The 22,634-nt window shown below is 36.6% G+C and overlaps 2 protein-coding genes across 2 annotated transcripts; both read left to right on the forward strand.

Annotated features, from left to right (window-relative positions):
* Positions 1 to 14,704: 14,704 nt before the first annotated feature.
* Or5m13 (olfactory receptor family 5 subfamily M member 13) lies at positions 14,705 to 15,643 on the forward strand. The gene is given in 1 exon segment (NM_001001124.1): positions 14,705 to 15,643. A coding segment is annotated over 1 exon segment (939 nt).
* A 4,370-nt stretch (positions 15,644 to 20,013) lies between these two features.
* Positions 20,014 to 20,937, forward strand: Or5m13b (olfactory receptor family 5 subfamily M member 13B). Its single transcript, NM_001000299.1, is given in 1 exon segment — positions 20,014 to 20,937. A coding segment is annotated over 1 exon segment (924 nt).
* Positions 20,938 to 22,634: the final 1,697 nt, after the last annotated feature.

Here is a 22,634-nt window from a genome sequence, read left to right on the forward strand (position 1 = left end):
AAGATGTGGCAAGAAGATTATCAGTAGTTTTATACTAGCCTGGGCTACATAATGAATCCTAGGATATCATTCTTGGTTGAGAACTTATATTTAAAAACACCAACACACACACACACACACACACACATACACACACATACACAAACACACACACATACACACAGGTATGTGAATGCACACAAGCATGTACACAGGCACTCATGCACACAAGTGCATACATATATAACATACATACATACATAAAACCACATATATACACACATCATAGCAGGAACATGTCTTTGATCAAAGCATAATTCATTTGCCTGGGTTCAATATATCAACATGTTTCATGATCAGCCTCCACAAAAAGAGCTTCTTGCAATGAGGAAGAAATGAGCTTCACCATTTGTTTCTCTCTTTAGTTTTACTCACTTATCTTGGAATTTCTTTTCTCAGTAGAAACTTAAAAAATAAATTAAATGCATGTTTCAGTGGAAATATACATTTCTGTTCGAGATTTTATGCTTTTGTGCTTTGAAAAGTCAAAAAGTAAGTAAAAATAAAACCTTATTAGTTTTAACTAGAACTCAGAACAGAAATGGCTCTAAATCAAGGCTTTAGCAGAGATGTCTGCCCGCTTCTCTCCTTGTAGCACCTTCTGTCTTCCTTCTAAGTCCATACGCTGTCATGTCTGCCTCTCCTTGGGAAACTCTGGATCTATCTGCTTATGCTATTATTTCATCATAACAATTTTTGAGGTCTCTAGACATTCTTTTGTTTATAAAGATAAAAATAACAAGAAATCAAGCACTATGTCCTCTGAGTTTTTGATCAATGGGACAATCAGACTTACCGATGGAGAGACAATGATTTCTGAGAATCACCAAAAAAATGTGGGAGACTTTATATCTTAATAATTAACCTTGGGGAAATGGACCTATCTAAGCATTAATCAAGGAATCATCAGGGAAATCAATATGATTCCCTCTGCAGTTATTTACAATGGGGGATATCTACATTGCTATGAATTTTAATTTATGACTTAATAATTAAATGCTTGGAGTACCTTTTAAAAATACTTTGGTATTTAGGTTGTTTTAAGGGCAAAGTTGAAGATATTCCTCCCATTATTTCTTATTTTTTTTATGAGACTACTTTTCCATGACTCTATTAATAGAATACTCACAAAGAATTTTAATTTTGTTTTCTGAATTTCTACTCATTGAAGGTTGTATGCCATTTTGTAACTCTTCTTTATGTTTTAATACTCTATAAATACCCTGAAAACAGAATTAACATCAATCTTATCTTGGTAATCTCTGTAGATATATGCATAAAAATTTGGATATTCAGTTAGTGATTAGTTAATAAATATTACATAAATAAAGGTTACTACGTGTTTAATTATAATTAGTTCAACTAGAAATTAAGATATTTGGCACATTTACATGAGACATTTATATAAAGATATATTTATAATTTTAGAGAAGTACTGATTAATAGAATATTTTCTCTATACATATATTAGAAATCTACTTAAAACTCTGGAATTTATTGGCTAGATATAAAGTATTAGGATTATTATGGACTGTTATTATTCTTTTGGAGCAATAGTATAACTTCCCTGGAAGTAAGATAATGTTCCTCCCCAAATTTTAATTCATATTAATGCTTGACATTAAAAAATGTAGATGATTATAAAAGGAAAAAATAAAGACTGTTCCTTTAGCACAAGCATACCAATAAGTAGGGAAGGAAAAGCAAATCAAGGATGACTTCCAGGTGGGTGTTAACTTGATTTCTCCATCTTCTATGACTTAAGGATATGGTATATTCTTCAACAGAGTTGTATCATCAAATTTTAGAAGGTAATTAAGAGCAATAGCAGTAACCTGTAATTATTGGAGCTCTGTGGAACCTCACTGGTCAACAGCTACAAAACAAATATCCCATTCCTGGCCCTGTACATTTCTGTAGCCTCTTGTGTTCAGTAGGGGTATTGTTGTACAAGGTAACTCCACTTTAACTCTTGTTATGTGTATGCATCTGTGTAAAAGTTGCTTCCATTGGCCACATGTAATTGTCATCTCTGAGGCTTACTGATGAATAAGCTCACTCTTTCTAGTTCTTTGTAAACTCTGGCTGAGTTGTTCAAGCAAGCTGTTTTGACTCATGCTCTTCTTAAATCTGGTTTCTATCATCTTCTGATTGAATTGTTCTGCTACAGCTAACAAGGGCAATTTGTTCTAATCTTCTGGTTCCTTCTTATTCTCTCATTTCAGTTGTCTCTCCTGAGCTGCTCTCAAAGACATGGACTTAGGAAAAAGCATAGATCCACTGTACTGTACCACTGCACTCACTTCTGATTCACTGACTACAGGCAAGACTCTTCAATAGCTTCTCTTCCCTGTGCTGTTCTCAAGAGCTGAGCTTATCCTATCGTTGTCTTCCCCTCACGTAGATGTTACTTTCAAACATGGCTGCTACCTTCTGTAAACTAATTTTTCCTTAAAGGTATGTAGTATGGGCATATCTTTATTGTACCTAGATCATACTATAATCCAAATAGTATCTGCATTCCCCTCGAATCACATAGACCTTGAAGGTTTTTGTATGTGATCCCTTTTCTGAGCAGGTGAGGGACCAAATTTTTGGGTTCAAACTTGATCTTAGAGAACTTGATCTAAGTTTGCACTCAAATTAACAGGCCAGTATCTAGCACCAGTTTCCAAGTAAGCTCCGAACAAAAACTGAACCAAGCTCCAATTTCTAGATTAACCCCAACAAGATCTTTGTCTCCAGGTTAGTCTCGCCCATCAAATCCAGGATTTCCAGATTAATCCCCAACAAGCCCAGCCCCCTGCCTAATAACTGCCTAATGCAGAGGGAAACAGAAGTTAAGTCTGTAGTTTGACTCCCAGCACCAGCCAATTATGCTGAAGGCTATAGTAGCTCTCCAATTACATATTTACCAAACTAGAAACACTTCCCCACCAAAAGCATCCTGCACATCAGTGGTAAACAGAATCCTACATGTGGTGGTGAGCAGAGTCCAAGATTTATCTTGAATAAAGGCCCCTGACATGATTGCATGACTCCTGACTGGTCTTTGAGGGTTCAATAACACTTCCTTAGCAACTAAGCAGCCATGTTTCTGGATTACAATTCCTCTACACACACACACACACACACACACACACGCACACACGCGCGCGCGCGCAAACATGCACACACACACATTTTCATCATTTCCCCATCCCTCTCCTCCCTCTAACACCTCCCACCCCATATATTCTTATTCCCTTTTTTCAAATTCATGCCTGCTTTTAAAATAATTTTTGTTTAACTGTACACACACATATATATATGATATTCATATATATTCATAAATACAACCTGCTGTTTGTATAATGTTAACTGATTATGTGTTTTCATGGCTGACCATTTTGTTGGATAAGCAAGCAATGCAGTCTTCTCTGGAGAAGACTATATATGCTGACTTCTACATTCCTTAGCTACTTGTAGTTCTTTGTATTGGGTTGAGGACTTAAAGCAGACAGTGATGGTTTCAGAAAATCATGACTAATCAACATGAAGAGTTGTAGAGCCAAGTCCAAAAATGATACATTTACCAAATAATCTTCTGCATATATGGCTCAGGGTATATTGTGGAAGAAATTTGTAAGACCCAGAGGATCAGGGAAATTGTTGTGAGATCATATCTCCTAGTAAAGTCAGAAGATACTCCATAAAAGTCACACAAAATAACTGCTGAAGCATGAGTAAATACAACAGATATGTCAAAGTAAATATATATAACAACTTTTTGAGTAACACACCAAAGTGATTTTCAGATTCAGATTATTTAAAAGTTCCTAATTGTGCTTTTGTCATTGCTGGTACTCATATTGATGTCCAAATTTCACATATGAGGAAGAGGAGCTATGATATTATACTTGTTATATCACAGAGTTAACTTAACATAGAAGACTCTTTGATGATCACCATGAAGACTTTGTTAGATCTGGGTAGCTAGGAATGTTCACAAGTATATCTAACCAACAGAGACACTTGACCTTGTGAAGTACTTATTAAGATGGGTGGCAGTAGAGAAACAAAATAAGGCACATTAGAAAACAGAATGAAAAAAAATTTTAAAAAATGGGTATTTATTTCCCAAGGAACTGTTTGTTTTTCCATATGTGAAATGTTTTAAGTGATAACTGACTCAATAGCACCTGGTCTGCCAGAAGAGTCGGAGACTGTTCTTGCAAAACATTTTACAAAATGCTCAAATAATTTTCAGATGAAAATACATGGAAAACAGTAACCTGGTGTACAAATAAGGAAAATAATTGTGTTGTTGTCTATGTACCCAAATCCCATCGGGGAGAAAGCAGTACTCTCAGAAGTGTGGACAATTCTGAGAGCTCAGGGGACACCACAACTTCTGCTTATATTTCTAGCCCAAGAGGAACCCGCCTAGAGCCCTCTGGACACAGGAACCTAGGAGAAGTCAGGGAGAGGATCTTTTCGGTCTCTGCCTGCACACAGAGCTGAAAGCCAGTATGCAGGAGCTCTGACACACCTGAAAGCAGAGGTAAGACCACCACTTCTGATCTGAGGCACCGACCTGGAGACCTCAGGACACAAGAACCCAGGAGAAGTCTGGGAAAGGATCCTATTAGTTTCTGTGTGCACACAAAGCTGACCTGGTGACACAGCTCTTGGTACCCTGATCCCTGGGAAGAAGTCTGTCTCCCAGAATGCTGACACACAGACTTACAGGAAGGTCATGACACTGTCAGAGACAGCAAGACCAGCTAAAACCAGAGATAACCAGATGGTGAGAGGCAAGCACAGAAACTTAAACAACAGAAATCAAGACTACTTGGTAGCATTAGAGCCCACTTCTCCCACCAAAGCAAAAACTGGATATACAAACACATCGGAAAAGGAAGATTTGGATTTAAATTCATGTCTCATGATGAGGATAGAAGACTTTAAGAAGGATATAAATAACTTCCTTAAAGAAATATAGAATAACGCAGGTAAACAAGTAGAATTCCTTCAAGAGTTAACACAAAAATCCCTTAAAGAACTACAGAAAACCAAAAACAAACAAGTAAAGAATTGAACAAAACCATCCAGGATAAAAAATAGAAATAGAAACAACAAAGGAATCACAAAGGGAAACAACCCTAGAGATAGAAAACCTAGGAGAGAGATAAAGAGTCATTGATGCAAGCATCAGCAACAGAATACAAGAGACAGAAGAGAGACTCTTGCAAACCAAATCTATGAACACATCAAAATGATCATCCCTCATGATCAAGTAGGCTTCATACCAGGGATGCAGGGATGGTTCAATATACAGAAGTCCAGCAATATAATCCACTACATAAACAAACTCAAAGAAAACACAAACACTGTAACATTTCATTCGATGCTGAGAAAGCATTTGATAAAATTCAACACCCCTTCATGTTAAAAGTCTTGGAAAGATCAGGAACTCAAGGCCCATACTTAAACATTGCAAAAGCAATTTATAGCAAATGAGTAGCCAACATCAAACTGAAAGGTGAGAAACTTGAAGCAATCCCACCAAAATCGGAAACTAGAAAATGCTGTTCAATCTCTCCCTCCCCATAAATATAGTACTCAGAGTCCTAGCCAGACCAATCAGACAACAAATGCAGGTCAAAGGTATACAAATTGGAAAGAAAGAAGTAAAAATATCACTATCTGCAGATGATAGGATAGTATATTTAAGTGACACCAAAAGTTCCACAAGAGAACTTCAAAGCCTGGTAAACAACTTTATCAATGTGACTGGCTATAAAATTAGCTCAAACAACTCAGTAGCTTTCCTCTACTAAAAGGATAAACAGGCTGAGAAGAAATTAGGGAAATTACACCCTTCACAGTAGTTACAAATTACATAAAGAACTTCAGTGTGACTCTAAACAAGCAAGTGAAAGATTTGTATGACAAGAACTTCAAGTCTCAGAAGAAAGAAATTGAAGATCTCAGAAGATGGAAATATCTCCCATGCTCAAGGATTGGCAGGATTAATATAATAAAATGGCCATCTTGCCAAAAGTAATCCACAGATTCGATGCAATTCCTGTAAAATTCCAAATCAGTTATTCATAGAATTAGAAAAAGTAATTTGCAAATTTATTTGGAATAACAAAAAATCCAATAAGGAAACTCCTGAGGGAATCACCATCCCTGACCTCAGGCTGTATTACAGAGCAATAGTCATAAAAACTGTTAGGTATTGCTACAGAGACAGGCAGGTGGATCAATGGAACAGAATGGAAGACCCAGGAATGAGTCCACACACCTACGGTCACATGATCTTTGACAAAGGAACTAAAACCATACAGTGGAAAAAAAGATAGCCTTTTCTTCTGTTTTTTTTTTTAAATTGGATATTGTTTTATTTACATTTCAAATGTTATCCCCTTTCTCAATTTCCAATCCATGAAACCCCTCCCCCTTCTTGAATAAGCAAGTTCCCCCACCCAACCACCACCCCTTCCCACCTTTCTGCCCTGGCATTCTCCTGCACTGTGGGGTCCTGCCTTGTTAGGACCAAGGGCTTCTCACCCATTGATTCCTAACTATGCCATACTCTGCTACATATGCAGCTGAAGCCATCAGTCTGTCCAAGTGTACTCTTTGTGAGGTAGTTTAGGCCCTGGGAGCTCTGGTTAGTTGGTATTGTTGATCTTATAGGGTTGTAAGCCATGTCAGCTCTTCCAATACTTTCTCTAATTCCTCTAATGGGTACCCCACTCTTAGTTCAACGGTTGGCTGCTAGCATTTGCCTCTGTATTTGTCATATTCTGGCAGAGCCATAAATGGTTCTGGTTCAACTGGAGGTCAGCATGTAGAAGAATGCAAATCGATCTATTCTTATTGCCCTGTACAAACTCAAGTCCAAGTTGATCAAGGACCTCCAAGTAAAACGAGAAACACTCCAATTAATAGAATAGAAAGTGGGGAATAACTTCAAATGTATGGGCACTGGGGAAATTTTCCCAAACAGAACATCAATGGCTTATGCTTTAAGATCAAGAATTGACAAATGGGACCTCATGACATTGCAAAGCATCTGTAAAGCCAAGGAAACTGTCATTGGGACAAAATGGCAACCAACAGATTGGGAACATCTGACATAGGATATTAATCCATATATACAAAAAACTCAAGAAGTTAGACTTCAGAGAATCAAATAACCTTATCAAAAATTGGGGTCAGAGGTAAACAAAGAATCCTCAGTGAGGAATATGGAATAGCTGAGAAGTACCTAAAGAAATGTTCAATATCTCTAGTCATCAGGGAAATGCAAATAAAAACAACCATGAGATTCCACCTCAAACCGGTCAGAATGGCTAAGATAAACTCTGGTGACAGCAGATGCTGGCAAGGATGTGGAGAAAGAGGAACACTCCTTCGTTGTTGGTGGGATTGCAAGCTGGTACAACCATTCTGGAAACCAGTCTGTGGTTTCCTCAGAAAATTTGACAAAATACTACCTGAGGACCCAGCTATACTACTCTTGGGTATATACCCAAGAGAGGCTCCAACACATAACAAGGACACATGCCTCCACTATGCATCTAATATCCTTATTTATAATAGCCAGAAGTTAGAAAGAACCCGGACACTCTTTCAACAGAGGAATGGAAAATTAGTATATCTACACAATGGAGTACTACTCAGCTATCAAAAATAATGACTTCATGAAATTCATAAGAAATGGATGGAATTAGAAAATATGATCCTGAATGAGGTAACCCAACAACAACAACAACAACAACAACAAAACACCACACATGGTATGCATTCACTGAGATGTTATTGATATTAGCCGGAAACCTCCGAATACCCAAGATACAACCCATAGACCACATGAAGCTCAAGATGAAAGACAATGCAAATGTTTCAGTCCTTCTTAGAAGGGGGGACAAAAATTTGCATAGGAAGAGATATGGTGACAATGTTTGGAACAGAGGGGGAAGGAATGGCCATTCAGAGCCTAATCTACCCTGGGATCCAGGCGATATACATACAGCTGCCAAACCCAGACAATATTGCTAATGCAAAGAAACCCATGCTGTCAGAAGCATGACATAGCTGTCTTCTGAGAGGCTCTGTCGGACTATGACAAATACAGAGGCGAATGCTCACAGCTAACACTGAACTGAGAATGGGATCCCCAATGGAGGAGTTAGAGAAAGTATTGAAGGAACTAAAAAAGTTAGCAACCACATAAGAACAAGAGTACCAACCAACCAGCGTTCCCAAGAACTAAACCACCATCCAAAGTGTACACATGGACAGACTTGGGATTCCAGCTGGATATGTAGCAGAGGATGGTCTTGTTAGGCACCAATGTGAGGACAAGCTCTGGGTCCTGCCATGGCTGGAGCCTTCATTGTAGGAGAATGACAGGGCAGGGAGGCAGGAAGACATGGTTGGTTGAGTGGGGCAACACCCTCATAGACAAAGTGGGAGGAGGATGTCATAGGTGTTTATGGAAGGGAAACTGGGAAAGAGGATAACATTTGAAATGTAAATAAAAAATATCCAATACAAAACGAAAAGTTTATCTGAAGTTACTTCAGGGAGGACTGTGTTTTAGCCTGGGATGAATTAATTTTTAAACCTAATCATTGTGTTAGATAGACCATAGAACTAAGAAAGCACCAAAAAGGAAAAAAGTCAATGAAATCATTCCCAATGCTATTCTGCTGTTCTCATGGAGAGGAGTCTAGCACAATAATCATCAAAGAGGCTTCCCACAGCAACTGTTGAGAGCAAATGCACAGATCCACAGTCAAGCATTAAGCTACGTTTAGGGAACCATGCAGAAGAAGGAGAGGAAGGATGATAGGATTCAGAGGGTTCAAGGACACAATGAGAACAGGGCCCACAGAAGCAACTAAACAATGCTCATACAGGCTCACAGAGACTAAAGCAACTATCACAGAAGCCTGTATGTGTTTGTGCTACATCTTCTAAATATAGGTTATGGTTGTGAACCTTGATATTCTTATGGAATTCCTGTGAATGCTGTCAGCAAATATAAATCTGCCTTCTATGTTTAACTTTCAATTTAGTCTGGATCCAGAAGAAAAGTAACTCAAAGGCCTTTGTAGGGACTGGAGAGATGGGTCAATGATTAAGTCACATACTTTCTTTAGGACATTGGCTTGGTTTTCATCACCCACATAGTGACTCATAACCCTTTGTAAATCTGGTTTCAAAGGATTCATCCCCCTCTTCTGGCCTATGGGGGTGCCAGGAAGACCTGTGGTATACATAAATATATACATATAAGCAATATATACATACACATTAAATATCAATCTCTTTTTAACCTCAACCACAATCACCAAGGAAATATCCTGAACTTTTAACAAAAACAAAATTATTATGACTGCTAATGTCTCCATTACAACATTTACTGAGGAACTATTGAATATCACTCTGGCCTGGCCTGGGTAAAGCACACAGGATAAAGGAAAATTCTTCTGCACTCGTTTAGCTTGAAGGAATACAACAAAAATATTAATGATGGGATAGGATTGAAGATACAATTGAAAGAAATTGAATCCACAGAGGCAGAGGGCAAGTCCAATCGGTACTATTCCTAAAGCTCTTTGGAAGTTGGAACAAGCAATAAACAACAAAATAAAACAAATGAAAAGAGCATCAACAAGAAAAATCCCATGCCACTTTCTTCTCTGATAAATACCTAGTACTGAGATTTTAGAAACTCCTGACTGTGTTAGCATTCTTATGCTGGCCCAAGAATGGAATGGAGCTACTCGTCTCTCCTCCCCTTTATTGACATCTTACTGCTGTCTTTCTTTAAGAAAAGTCAGAGTAAAGCTGAACACCAAACGTTCTCCACTGGGCAGGTCCCAGCAGCTGAGAGGGGAAAGATAGGAAGGTGAGCCAAAAAGGCAAAAAGGCACAGCGTCAAAAAGTCGTAGTATAAATTGTCAACTTATTTATGTTAAATTCTCTCTTTTCACCAAAAAGTAAATATCAGTTTTAGAATAAATAGATAGCCCAAAACTTAGGAAAACTTAGCTGATAGTTTTTCAGACTCTAATGTGTGTGACGATATTTTACAGATTGCAAACAAGGGAAGTGGGGATTTCCCAAGACAAAAGTATAAAATATTCATTATAAACAAATGTAAATTATAAGTCCCTTGCTTCACCATTCCTTGGAGATTTGATTCCTGTATGACTTGAGCAGTCAAACTCATGTCATCAATAATTTTACCATACTCAGAGCTTTTATAATACTAATCACTCCTGCCAAGAAATAACAGATCCATAGGGATTTGCTCCCTCTGAAACAATTTTCTTATAAAAATCTTTACTGTCTGCATGTGAATACTATCATTGTGAACTTACTCTGCTTCTCCAGGTAGGATATCTATGGTTTGAAAGAGAAACAAACATCTGAATTGATAAAATAATTTGATTTGTAACCTAGATTTCTGTTTTAACAATGAATCATATTGAACCACTACTATTCCTCTCTGGCCAAGGTACTCACAGATAAATGGCCTAGAGGTGTGTACTTGCATAATAGTAAAGAAGATAGACTTAAGAGGGCATTACTAGCTATCAATATTATTGTCTGCTTCCAATAGAAAAACACTAATCTAGATCTTGATCTATCTATAGCCACATAAAAGCCACAGCCTTTGTCCTTAAGGAATCATTGCTTTGATTCTGAATCCCGCTAATGGCCTTTTATCTCCATCTTGATTCCAGTTACTTCAAGAAACATTTTAAATATTTGACATATGTTAGGTTTTCCTGAACTAACTTCTTCACATAAAATTGATTTATTAGAGAAATCAAGACACAATGATATTACTGAGTCACTGAAGACATGCAACTAGGAACAAAAGGATCTAAGACTTATATTCAGGGAGGGAAGTGCACACACCTGGGCATGCTTGCATTCTGCTGAGTCTCAGCATTGATGTTTATTGTTATTTGCTTTATCAGAAGTGGCCATCGGTAGTCTTTGTGATTACTTTTGACTTCACAGTATTACACTATAATAAAAGAATACTGTCATTATTTCTCCAACCATTTGACTAAAAAATTGTACATTGTTACACTTCTAAACTTTACTGATTATTTAAAATTAATCACGGGTACATTTAATGAGGGTACATTCTCTAATTATTTTGGAGGGTTGAATCACATACGAAGCACAAGTGTGAGATATTTTCAAGGTACAGTAAATTTCAAGAGTACCAGACCTGGAATGCTCAAATGTATGTATGTCATTCACAAATATTCATATATGTTGTATGAAGCCATGTGACTTTTTTATCTCAAAATTAAGGCTCCCTTCCTAAAGGACTGAATATATACTTCAAAACTCTCCTAGCTTTCATTACTTCATTTTCCTTATAGGAAAAGAGAAAAGGAGGGATGATATTGATTATTTTGAATCTTAGTATTTCAATAAATGAATTCATTAAAATACCATTCTAGTATCCCCCAAATTTATCTGTGTACCAAACATAATTATTAAATAAGAAAAGAATAAAATAATTAGAATTTTAAGTTAAGAAATTTGTTTTTATCTTATTATCCTAATCAATAGTTTTAAAGTCCCCAAGTACAAAATGGAATGCTGTAATATATAAATTTTACATGTCAGTTCAAAAAACACCTTACAAAGTGACTTGCTTCTGTTGGTATTGTCCTTGTAACAATACCAGAGGACCAGATCCTACAACATCATAAGTTTGTGTATATCCCTTACTGATGATATCAATTTTTTTGTGTTTTTCACATTCATAGTCACTCTCCCTAAAATGGAAAGATATATAATTCAGAACTGCATACATGCTACCTCATTATGTAGTTAATATGGCTATTATTTCTGACAATTTATAGTAAGGAACTTATATTGAGTCTTCTATATTTTTAAAACATTTAAGAGTTATAATCAGTGGTGCCATGGCAAATCAGTATTCTCTTCTCTACACTGTCATATTGTCCCCTGCTGTTTCACCAGAGACTTCAGATACATTGTGTTTTCTTGCCTTCAACATCAGCCCATCATGAACACTGAATACTACCAAGGTATGTCTATAAGTATATTAACATGTGTGTTCATTACTCATGGAGTGTAGTCACACATATGTTATGTATACATGAAAAGGGTAAGACACATTTTATTGTCTCACACAAATTATTTTCTATATGAGCAAAATGTACTGAGCAAATGAGAATTTGAACAGTGTATTAAAAATTAAGAAATATTTGCTGATAAAGTATTACTTTGGGTGGAAGGGAGTGTGGAAAATCATAGCTGGAAAAGCATTATGGGAGTTAAGAGAGGCATGTGAAGAGATCTTGATTTCATAATTCTATATGCTGTTTATATAGGTTCAATTTCCTACATATAACATTTACATCTGTATGTTCAGGGGAATCATGAACACAGGATCAATACTTGAAGGAAAAAACTTAGAACATAATTTTTACAAATTTCTCTAGAGCACTTTATTTCATTTAACACATACTAAAAATACTTCTCTGAAAATTATGATCTACAGTTTGAACTGCTTTGTTGACTATCAAAATATTGAAATGAACCCAGTGGAATTAGATTACTCATCTGTCCATCAAGTGGGATAGGTACATGGAGTGGGGGTTTTAAATGACTCAAAAAGACCTTTAAGTAAATCCTAAAAAATGAGCCAATATCCAATTGAGTGTAATTGGAATAAACCCAACTTTATTTACTACCTGATGACAGGAGCAGAACCTGAAGCAGCAGACCTACTCACTCTGATGTATTTTTCTGCTCCTCATAATGATGCTCAGATCAAGTGTACTCTAGACTGTGTGTACCTCTCTCATTAAGAGTTGTATGAGGTTACTCAATCACAGTAAAACACACTTGGTATGCACTCATTGATAAGTGGATATTAGCCAAAAAGCTCGAATTACCCAAGATGCAATTCACAGAGTACAGGAAGCTCAAGGATGACCAAAATGAGGATGCTCCCACTCTTTCTTAAAGGGAGGAAAATATTCACAGGAGGGGATACGGAAGCAAAGTTTAGAGCAGCAAGTGAAGGAACGGCAATTCAGAGCCTGCCCCACATGTGGCCCAGATATATACAGCCACCAAAACTAGATAAGATTGATGGAGGTAAAAAATGCATGCTGAAAGGGACCGGATATAGATCTCTCCTGAGAAAAATATCCACAGCATGTCCACTAAAGAGGTCAATACTAGCAGCAAACCACCAAACTGAGAATAGGAGCCCCTTTGGGGGAATTAGAGGAAGTACTGAAAGAGGTGAAGGAGATTGCAATCCCATAAAAACAACAATGCCAACCAACCAGAGCTTCCAGGGACTAAACCACTAACGAAAGATGATACATGGACTGACCCAGGGCTCCAACTGCATATGTAGCAGTGAATAGCCTTGTTGGAGCACCAGTGGAAGGGGAAGCCCTTGGTTCTGCCAAGGTTGGATCCCCAGTGCAGGGGAATATGGGGAGGGGCAATAAGGGGAATGTATAGGGGGAATACCTGCATGGCGGACGGGGAGAGGAGGGACTGGGGACTTATGGACAGGAAACCAGGAAGGGGAATAACATTTGAAATGTAAGTGAAGAAATATATCTAATAAAAATTTAAAAAAATAAAAGAAAAAAAGAGAGAAGAAAACCAAAGAAGTACAAACAACAAACAACAACAACAACAACAAAGAGCTATAGTCCTACTTCCGTATGGATACAGTAGAATATAAGGTGACCAAAGTAGAATTCAAAATCAGAAACATTTCAGGTGTCAGCAGAAGTGTGGCAAATCACTCGCCTCTTAAAATAAATCAATGTAAGCAGTTCAAATCATAGAACAAAATTTGTAAAAGTTACATTTACTACAATCCCTATCTATCTATCTATCTATCTATCTATCTATCCATCCATCCATCCATCCATCCATCCATCCATCCATCCATCCATCCATCCATCCATCCATCCATCTATCTATCTATCTATCTATCTATCTATCTATCTATCTATCTATCTATCTATCTATCTATCCATCCATCCATCCCTCTATCTATCTATCTATCTATCTATCTATCTATCTATCTATCTATCTATCTATCTATCTATCTATCTATCCATCCCTCTATCTATCTATCTATCTATCTATCTATCTATCTATCTATCTATCTATCTATCTATCCATCCCTCTATCTATCTATCTATCTATCTATCGATCTATCTATCTATCTATCTATCTATCTATCTATTTATCTATCTATCTATTTTCTAATCTATGATATATTATCTTTCATTTATCTATCATCTCTTATCTCCTATCCATCTATCTTTCTTTCTAATCTATGTACCTATCTAGCTGCTGTCTGTTTAGTAATCAGTCTAGCATCTGACTATTATTTATCTACTGATAAATCATCTATCTTTCTGTTACCTATTACCATTTCTCTATTAATTTAGATATTTATAACACCAGTTAAAAGATTATTATGCTATTTCTTTATGTTATTTAACAGTTTGAGAAAGAACAAAATATATACCAGATAACATGATGGGGACAATGAACAAATGGAAAAAAATAGGGCAATTTTGTTTAATTTACAGGCCTTGGCTGATGTCAGAAAGACAAAATGTTAAAGAAAAACTACACAGCAGTGACCGAGTTTATTTTGTTGGGACTGACAGATCGAGCAGAGCTTCAGCCTGTGCTCTTTTTGGTATTCCTGCTCATTTACCTCATCACGGTGACTGGTAATGTGAGCATGATCTTCTTAATCAGAAGTGACAGCAAGCTTCACACACCCATGTACTTCTTCCTCAGCCATCTCTCCTTTGTAGATCTCTGTTATGCCACCAATGTTACTCCTCAGATGTTGGTTAATTTTTTATCAAAGAGAAAAACTATTTCCTTCATAGGCTGCTTCATACAGTTCCACTTTTTTATTTCCCTGGTGATCACAGATTACTATATGCTTACAGTGATGGCTTACGATCGCTACATGGCCATCTGCAAACCTTTGTTATATACGAGCAAAATGTCCAGAAGCGTCTGCCGCTCTCTTGTAGCTGCACCATACATTTATGGATTTGCAAATGGCCTGGCACAGACCATCCTGATGCTTCGTTTAACGTTTTGTGGACCCAATGAGATCAATCATTTCTACTGTGCAGACCCACCACTCATGGTCCTTGCTTGCTCAGATACTTATATTAAAGAAACTGCCATGTTTGTGGTGGCAGGATCCAACCTCAGCTGTTCTCTCATCATCATCCTCATCTCCTACATTTTCATCTTTACAGCTATCCTGAGAATCCGTTCAGCAGAGGGGAGGCACAAGGCCTTCTCTACTTGTGGGTCCCATCTGGCAGCTGTCACTGTTTTTTATGGGACTTTGTTTTGTATGTACCTCAGGCCTCCTTCTGAGAAGTCTGTAGAACAGGGGAAAATTGTGGCTGTCTTTTATATCTTTGTAAGCCCAATGTTGAACCCCTTGATCTATAGCCTCAGAAACAAAGATGTGAAAAGGGCTATAAGGAAAGTTGTTAAGAAGGAAGTGTTCTTGAAGTAAGTTGAGAGGTTTGCAGCACCTTTGCTCTCTAAACCATTTTAAATTATCAAATTACTTTCTGTTATTTTTATTTTAAATTCTGTCTCTTACAAATGTCATATTGTACAGCAGTGAATGCTAACTTGTAAGATAGATATTACATTTCATTTTGATGAATTAAAAAAAAATAAATTCTAAAACTGGACAGACATATTGTCATTACTCTATAAAGTCAATATGGTACACTGGAACTATTTTAGCAAAGGTAGAATTGCCCAAATGCTGTGGTAGTTTCCTTATTTGTCTGAAATTTTCTGACCATAGTATGTCAGGTCTTTCTTTTTAAGATTTTTTTTATATTTGTTAACTTATAAAATTTCAAGGATACATCTCACATTATTACACCCAGATAGATCTCTCAAATGATTTTATTGATCTTATTGAATATATATATATATATATATATATCATCTTTATGGAAATGCCAAATATCCATTAGGAGGGCTTAGTATTTATCTGTTATTGAGCATGCATTCCCATCAGTGAGCCTCTGCTTCTTTACTTTTCTATGACCATTACTTAGAATTTGGAAATAAATAGTAATTTGATATTTTAGATATATTAATATACAGGTATTAAGTGGAAAACTTATTACATTTTAACTGTCTCATTTGTTCATGGATTGTAGACTTGTCTTTTGACATGTCCCCATCCCTTCTCTATTTTAATATTATTACGTTTACAGATGGTCACTGTGTATTTTGACTGTGAGAGAAGTTTTGCTCAGGTCCTCAGTAAGAGCATCAGAGCACTTAACTGCTGTGTCATATTTACAACACAACATATTTTTTACTTTACATATACAAATGACTCATATTTCACCCTACTACATTGTTTGTATTTAGGAAATTATATTCCACACACAATTAAGGTAATATTCACCAATAATGGTCAATTATAGTAAGACTGGATTTCTTTAATTTGAAACAATTTATAGCTCACAGCCAACAATATAAAACCTATCATTATTAATCCCAGTCATTTCATCAGATATCCATATATTATTACATTGTTTTTAAAACAGATGTTCTCTCTGATGTTTTCTCTCCCTATTTTCTACAGTAAATGCTTATCAATCTCTGGTCCCTCTGTAGAATTACCTTAGTAACTACTTCTTTATATATCCCTAGACTAATATAGTATAGTTTTGGTAGATTTCAAACTTCACAGAAAGAAATTTATTACTCTCTTTTGCAATAGAGAATTCCATTATCTTCGTTAGACTTATACACACTAATTCAATTGGGTGCTCTGTTTTGCTCACAGTCTCTGTGTCTCTTTCCATATACTATCTATTCACAGCTATGCATCTATTCTCTTCTGAAGGAACACTTGTATATTACACTTTTCTGTTGCTATGAAATCCTGCACTTTATGTGATTCTAAATATGTATCTGAAAAAGTGCTGCTGGTTTGGGTTCATAGTGTATAAACATCTCCACTTTTTTTGCATGTTGTCAATACTTTGCCAACTAGTACTCCTGCCAATACCACTTGTTTCCTTCACTTTGCACTCCTCCCTATGCAAGAGATTGTGAGCCTTGATATTGTATATTCAACCTTTGCTCTGCTGTATCTAGGTGACACCAATACAGAAAAGAAAGTCATTCCTAAGCAACATGGTCAAACTTATTTTGCCTGCCATGTTTTTAGTAATTATAACAGTTGATTGTCATATGACTTTCAAATGTGTCATAATACAGATAGTGATTCATATGTGCCTATAATTTCTGACAATGGCAAGCCAGAAACACCCCAAAAATTTATCAAAATAGAAAGTAGTGATTGTGACCCTTTTTACATCACTGTAATGTCTATTAAATACATAATCATGTGTCACTGTGGTTTAAATTGGAGTCATAGAGTTAAAATAATTTTCTTCTCTATTCTCTGATCTTAAGAGGATCCAATAATAAATGATAACAAAGGAAATCTTAAAAACTCAGTTTAATAAAGATGAAGCAACAGGACACATGTCAGAAAATACTTCCCATTTTGAGGACCCAGGAAGCAAAGAGAGTAGCTATTGGTTCCAGAACCATTAAAAGCTGGTACCAGAAAGAACGTCTCATGGTACTGTCTTCTTCACAAACACCCAGGAAAATGTTCATTGTATGGACAAGGAGACCTTAGCGTGTTCATGTTGAGACAAGAAGGGGATAAGGACACAGTGTGCTATTTTTCTTATTCTACCTATAACGTTTCCCCGGATCTTCTCATTAAATTTGAAGTCAGCTTTAATTAAACACCAAATTGATCAGCTTATGATGTCCATTACTCTAAATTGTAAAAACATATGAATGTACAAATATAACCTGTAAATTGCTTTAGTGTTGTTTGTATGTATATGATTTCAGGGTTGACCACTCAGCATTGGATAAACTCACAGGGACCTCATCACTGCTGATAATGACCCTTATCAGCAGTCATTACTATTTACATACAAATAATGTTAAAAATAAAGGTACTTAGCACAAGATAAAATACTTAATGAGTCCTTTGGTTCACCATGCATGGATGGTTTGAATCCCTGATGACTATGGAAAGCAGACACAACTTTTGCTCTCAATGGATTTAAGGTCTTAGAACAGGAAGATAGGGGTTATTCATAATCCCTTACGACTTACTACAAGTGATAATTGAACCCTGGAGAATTGGCTCTATGAGGCTTCCTCTTATAAACTATTCAGCTTCTTCAGATTGGTGCTCCATTGTAAGGTTACTCTCCTTTAACAGGTAGGAGTAGAGAGCATTCTTTATAGATTTTAGAATGTAGAGATATGCACTTTAATAATTAAAGACTGAACTGGATTCTATTTCAATGACTTTATAATATCACTTCTGAATATATTCTGTATTTCCCAGAGTAAGCATTCATTTATTAATATGACTTATTTTGTATTTAAATACCATATTCATTAAAACCAAGGTTCTTATTTGTAGAACATCAAGATGTAATACAAAAGAACCCTTATGTGGTATTTTATTTAGTGCTTAAATAGCTTCCTCTGTCAGTGGAATTGTGGTTATCATATAGGAGTCAGGTTATAAACCTGTACATGTGACATACTTTATCAAAGAAAATGCAAGTGTTCCAAGAAATGGTGTCTATGAGCAGTTCATTTCTGTACTAATGTCTGCAGTATTGTCTCAGGTAGATTTGAAAAATAATCAATTCAGAATTGTCTAAAAGAATAGCACATTTATGCTTTTATAAACCTGTATAGAATTCATGTTTTGGCATTAAAACCTTCTATAAGTGTTAGACTGAGATGAAGATACAGAAAATCTTCATGACCTGAGGATTTGATTCTCACTGTTCTATCATTATTACATGCCATACTAGCAGAAAGTTTTCAGTGCCTCTCATGAGCATGTGAAATTACCAATGTATGGACATGTATATTTATGTACCCAGGCATGTGTATTTAATTCACTCATGTATGCAATATATGTAAATGCTTAATATTGACTAGTGTTACCTCCCTCAAAATGATCATTTTTCTGTCTGATCAGAAAAGAATGCAGAAAATAAGTTTGCTTTATAAAAAATTAAGAAAGAGGTCCTGCTATGCTATTTTGGATTAGGTATGCTATTTGGGATGAGGAGCTCCTGTTGAAGAGTGAAGGAACAATTTGTAAGACAACTTGGGTTCAAAACCTATGTAGCTAGGTCTCACGCGTATGTGGATCTCTGTCGTGTTTCAGTTAAATTCCCCAATTTAATTAGCTAAGGCAAACAAAGTAAAATTCAGTGGCTAACATTTTGTGGCACATATCCAAAGCATATTTGGATAAAAACATCATTTTAAACTCCTATGTTCAGGAGACACATAGTAAACACTAAAAATACTTGCACCCACATATACCCCTCACCCACACCGCACACACATATATACATAGCTCCATGTGGATTTGGGAGACTTTAAAAATATCAACTATACTTTCCTGAACTGCTTTAGTTTAATTTGTTTTAGATTTATTTATTTTAATTTATGTGTATTAGTATTTTGCCTGCACGTAGGTATGTGCAGCATGTGTGTGACCGTTGCTTGCAGAGGCAAAAAAAGGGTACTATATTCTCTCATACTGAAGTTTCAGATGGTAGTGAAACATTATAAGAATGGTCAGAACTGAACCTTGACTTCTATAAAAGGAACACGTGCTTGAAACCTCTGAGCCATTTCCAGTTCCCTAAGACATTATATTTACAAGTTTGAAGGAAGAAGACTCAGAATCACATGGAAACATATGTTATGTGTACAGCATTGATCATCTAAATTTATTTTTTTTCTCTTTAGAAAGATCCGTGTCTGGTCCCAAGTATACAAATGTTAAAGAAAAACTACACAGCAGTGACTGAGTTTATTTTCCTAGGACTGACAGATCGAGCAGAGCTTCAGCCTGTGCTCTTTGTGGTATTCCTCCTCATCTACCTCATCACGGTGACTGGTAATGTGAGCATGATCTTCTTAATCAGAAGTGACAGCAAGCTTCACACACCCATGTACTTCTTCCTCAGCCATCTCTCCTTTGTAGATCTCTGTTATGCCACCACTGTTGCCCCTCAGATGTTGGTTAACTTTTTATCCAAGAGAAAGAACATTTCTTTTATTGGCTGCATGACTCAATTTCACTTTTTTATTTCCCTGGTGATCACAGATTACTATATGCTTGCAGTGATGGCTTATGACCGTTATGTTGCCATCTGTAAGCCCTTGTTATACACTAGCAAAATGTCTCGAGGTGTCTGTCTTTCTCTTGTGATGACGCAGTACATTTACGGCTTTGTAAATGGTCTAATACAGACCATCCTGATGCTTCGTTTAACATTTTGTGGACCCAATGAGATCAATCACTTCTACTGTGCAGACCCACCACTCATGGTCCTGGCTTGCTCAGATACCTATGTGAAAAAAACTGCCATGTTTGTGGTGGCAGGATCCAACCTCAGCTGTTCTCTCACCATCATCCTCATCTCCTACATTTTCATCTTTACAGCTATCCTGAGAATCCGTTCAGCAGAGGGGAGGCGCAAGGCCTTCTCTACTTGTGGGTCCCACCTGACAGCTGTTACCATCTTTTATGGAACATTGTTCTGCATGCACCTTAGGCCCCCCTCTGAGACATCTGTAGAACAAGGGAAAATTGTGGCTGTCTTTTATATCTTTGTAAGTCCTATGTTAAACCCATTCATCTATAGTCTGAGGAATAAAGATGTGAAAAATGCAATAAGAAAAGTTATCCAGAAATGAATGTTGAGAAATGCTGACAGATGTGTAAAATGTTATTATCCAACAAAGTACTGTGTGTTTTAAATGAATTAACATTCTATGCCACACATTTTATTTTATATTTCTTAATTCACCTGTCAAATTTACTAATGTGTATTAATTTGTTCACTGGAGATTACAATGTAATCCCAGTGAATTTTTTGTAGCATAATTATCCAGAAACTGGAGCAGGAACAATGTTTATTTGTAATTAATGTAGAAAATGAATGTATCTATTGTACTAACACTGACCCAGAGTTATAAAATGTGTAATTTTCCCATATTCTGAGAATGAAAATGATTTGAGTTATAATTTTGCTTAGTAACTTTTGCAGTTTTTTCATTCACGGAAAGTAGAATTTTTGTTTATTTGATACAAATTGTAAGGCAATTTAAAGTCTTTTATGTATTTAACTGATGATTTCTTTACAATGTGCCTTTCAAATGAAGTTAGTGAGCCACTTGCATCATTGTACGTCGGGTGTTCATTTGAAATGAAAAGTTTGTGTTGGATATGCTTTGTAGTACCTTTACAGCTATGCACAAGCCTCAGTTTGTAACCTCTCCTCCATTCCTTAAGGAGTAAAAACAAACAAGTCAGTGGCTCACGAAATCTGTCCTTTGGATTAGGAAATGAATGGTACATTTATATACATTGCAGGAATTATGAGTACTTACGAATTCTTGGTCAAGCTACTGTGTAGTCCTGACAGTCTTCAATGCCTCACCTCTAGCTTCTCTTGCAAAATAGACTGACATGTTGTCAATCTATTCTAATGATACGAACTCCCCCTTTTCTTAACACAGACTCTTAGGCCTTTCCTTTACCCAGCATGTGATTTCTAGGTAACATTTCAGTACAGGTTGGGAGTGGTGAACCATTGTTACAGACGTGTGGTAGAAAAGAGAGAGCAGAATTGATTCTCTAGAACATTTTTATTCTGCCAGAAGAGCTAGACAGCCCTTGACTATGCTTTGTATATACCTGCCTTTGATGTTTTAACCTTAGCAATGCATGGGCATTCCCGTTGATCTGTGACCTCATAGTCACAATTTACTTTACTCATTGATCGTTCCAGGTTCTATTACCATAAGGCTATATGCATTGTTTTTCTCTGTTTTTAATATTTATATTTCATTTCGTTAAATTTATTTTATATTTTTATCCTAAAGGTGTAAAAGTATTGTATTTCAGACCCAGGACAAGGGGCTGAGGTGCTTACTTAACATACCAAAGTGGTATGGCCTCTAGGTTCTCCTGGCATACCTCAGTCCCTACCTGGCACATCCTACCCTTTACCTTGTACTTTCCAGTCCTGGTCTTCCACTCCCCCAGAATCTCTTTTCTATTAAACCCAGACATTTTGGATTTGGTCTCTTGTAGGATGATGTCACAGGTGAGGCAGGTACAGGATAGAAGGAGGCTGTCATTGGAGGAGAAGGAAGGATGGGCGGGAGAGAAGTTTGAAGGAAGAGGAGGAGACTAGGGGAGAGAGGAGGAGACAGGGCGGAGGAGACGGAGAGAAGCCATGGCAGGTGATGTTAAGATTCTGCTCTGTGTATTTACAGGTTGTTATCAATGTTCCTAAGGGATGGATGGTACCGGGCTTTGTATGTTTAAGTGAGCAATTATATCTTATCAATTGGATCTAAGATTATTGTGTTGTGTGTTCTTTTAT

This window comes from Rattus norvegicus, chromosome 3 (genome assembly GCF_021556685.1).
Source record: "Rattus norvegicus strain SHRSP/BbbUtx chromosome 3, alternate assembly SHRSP_T2T, whole genome shotgun sequence".
Taxonomy (NCBI): domain Eukaryota; kingdom Metazoa; phylum Chordata; class Mammalia; order Rodentia; family Muridae; genus Rattus; species Rattus norvegicus.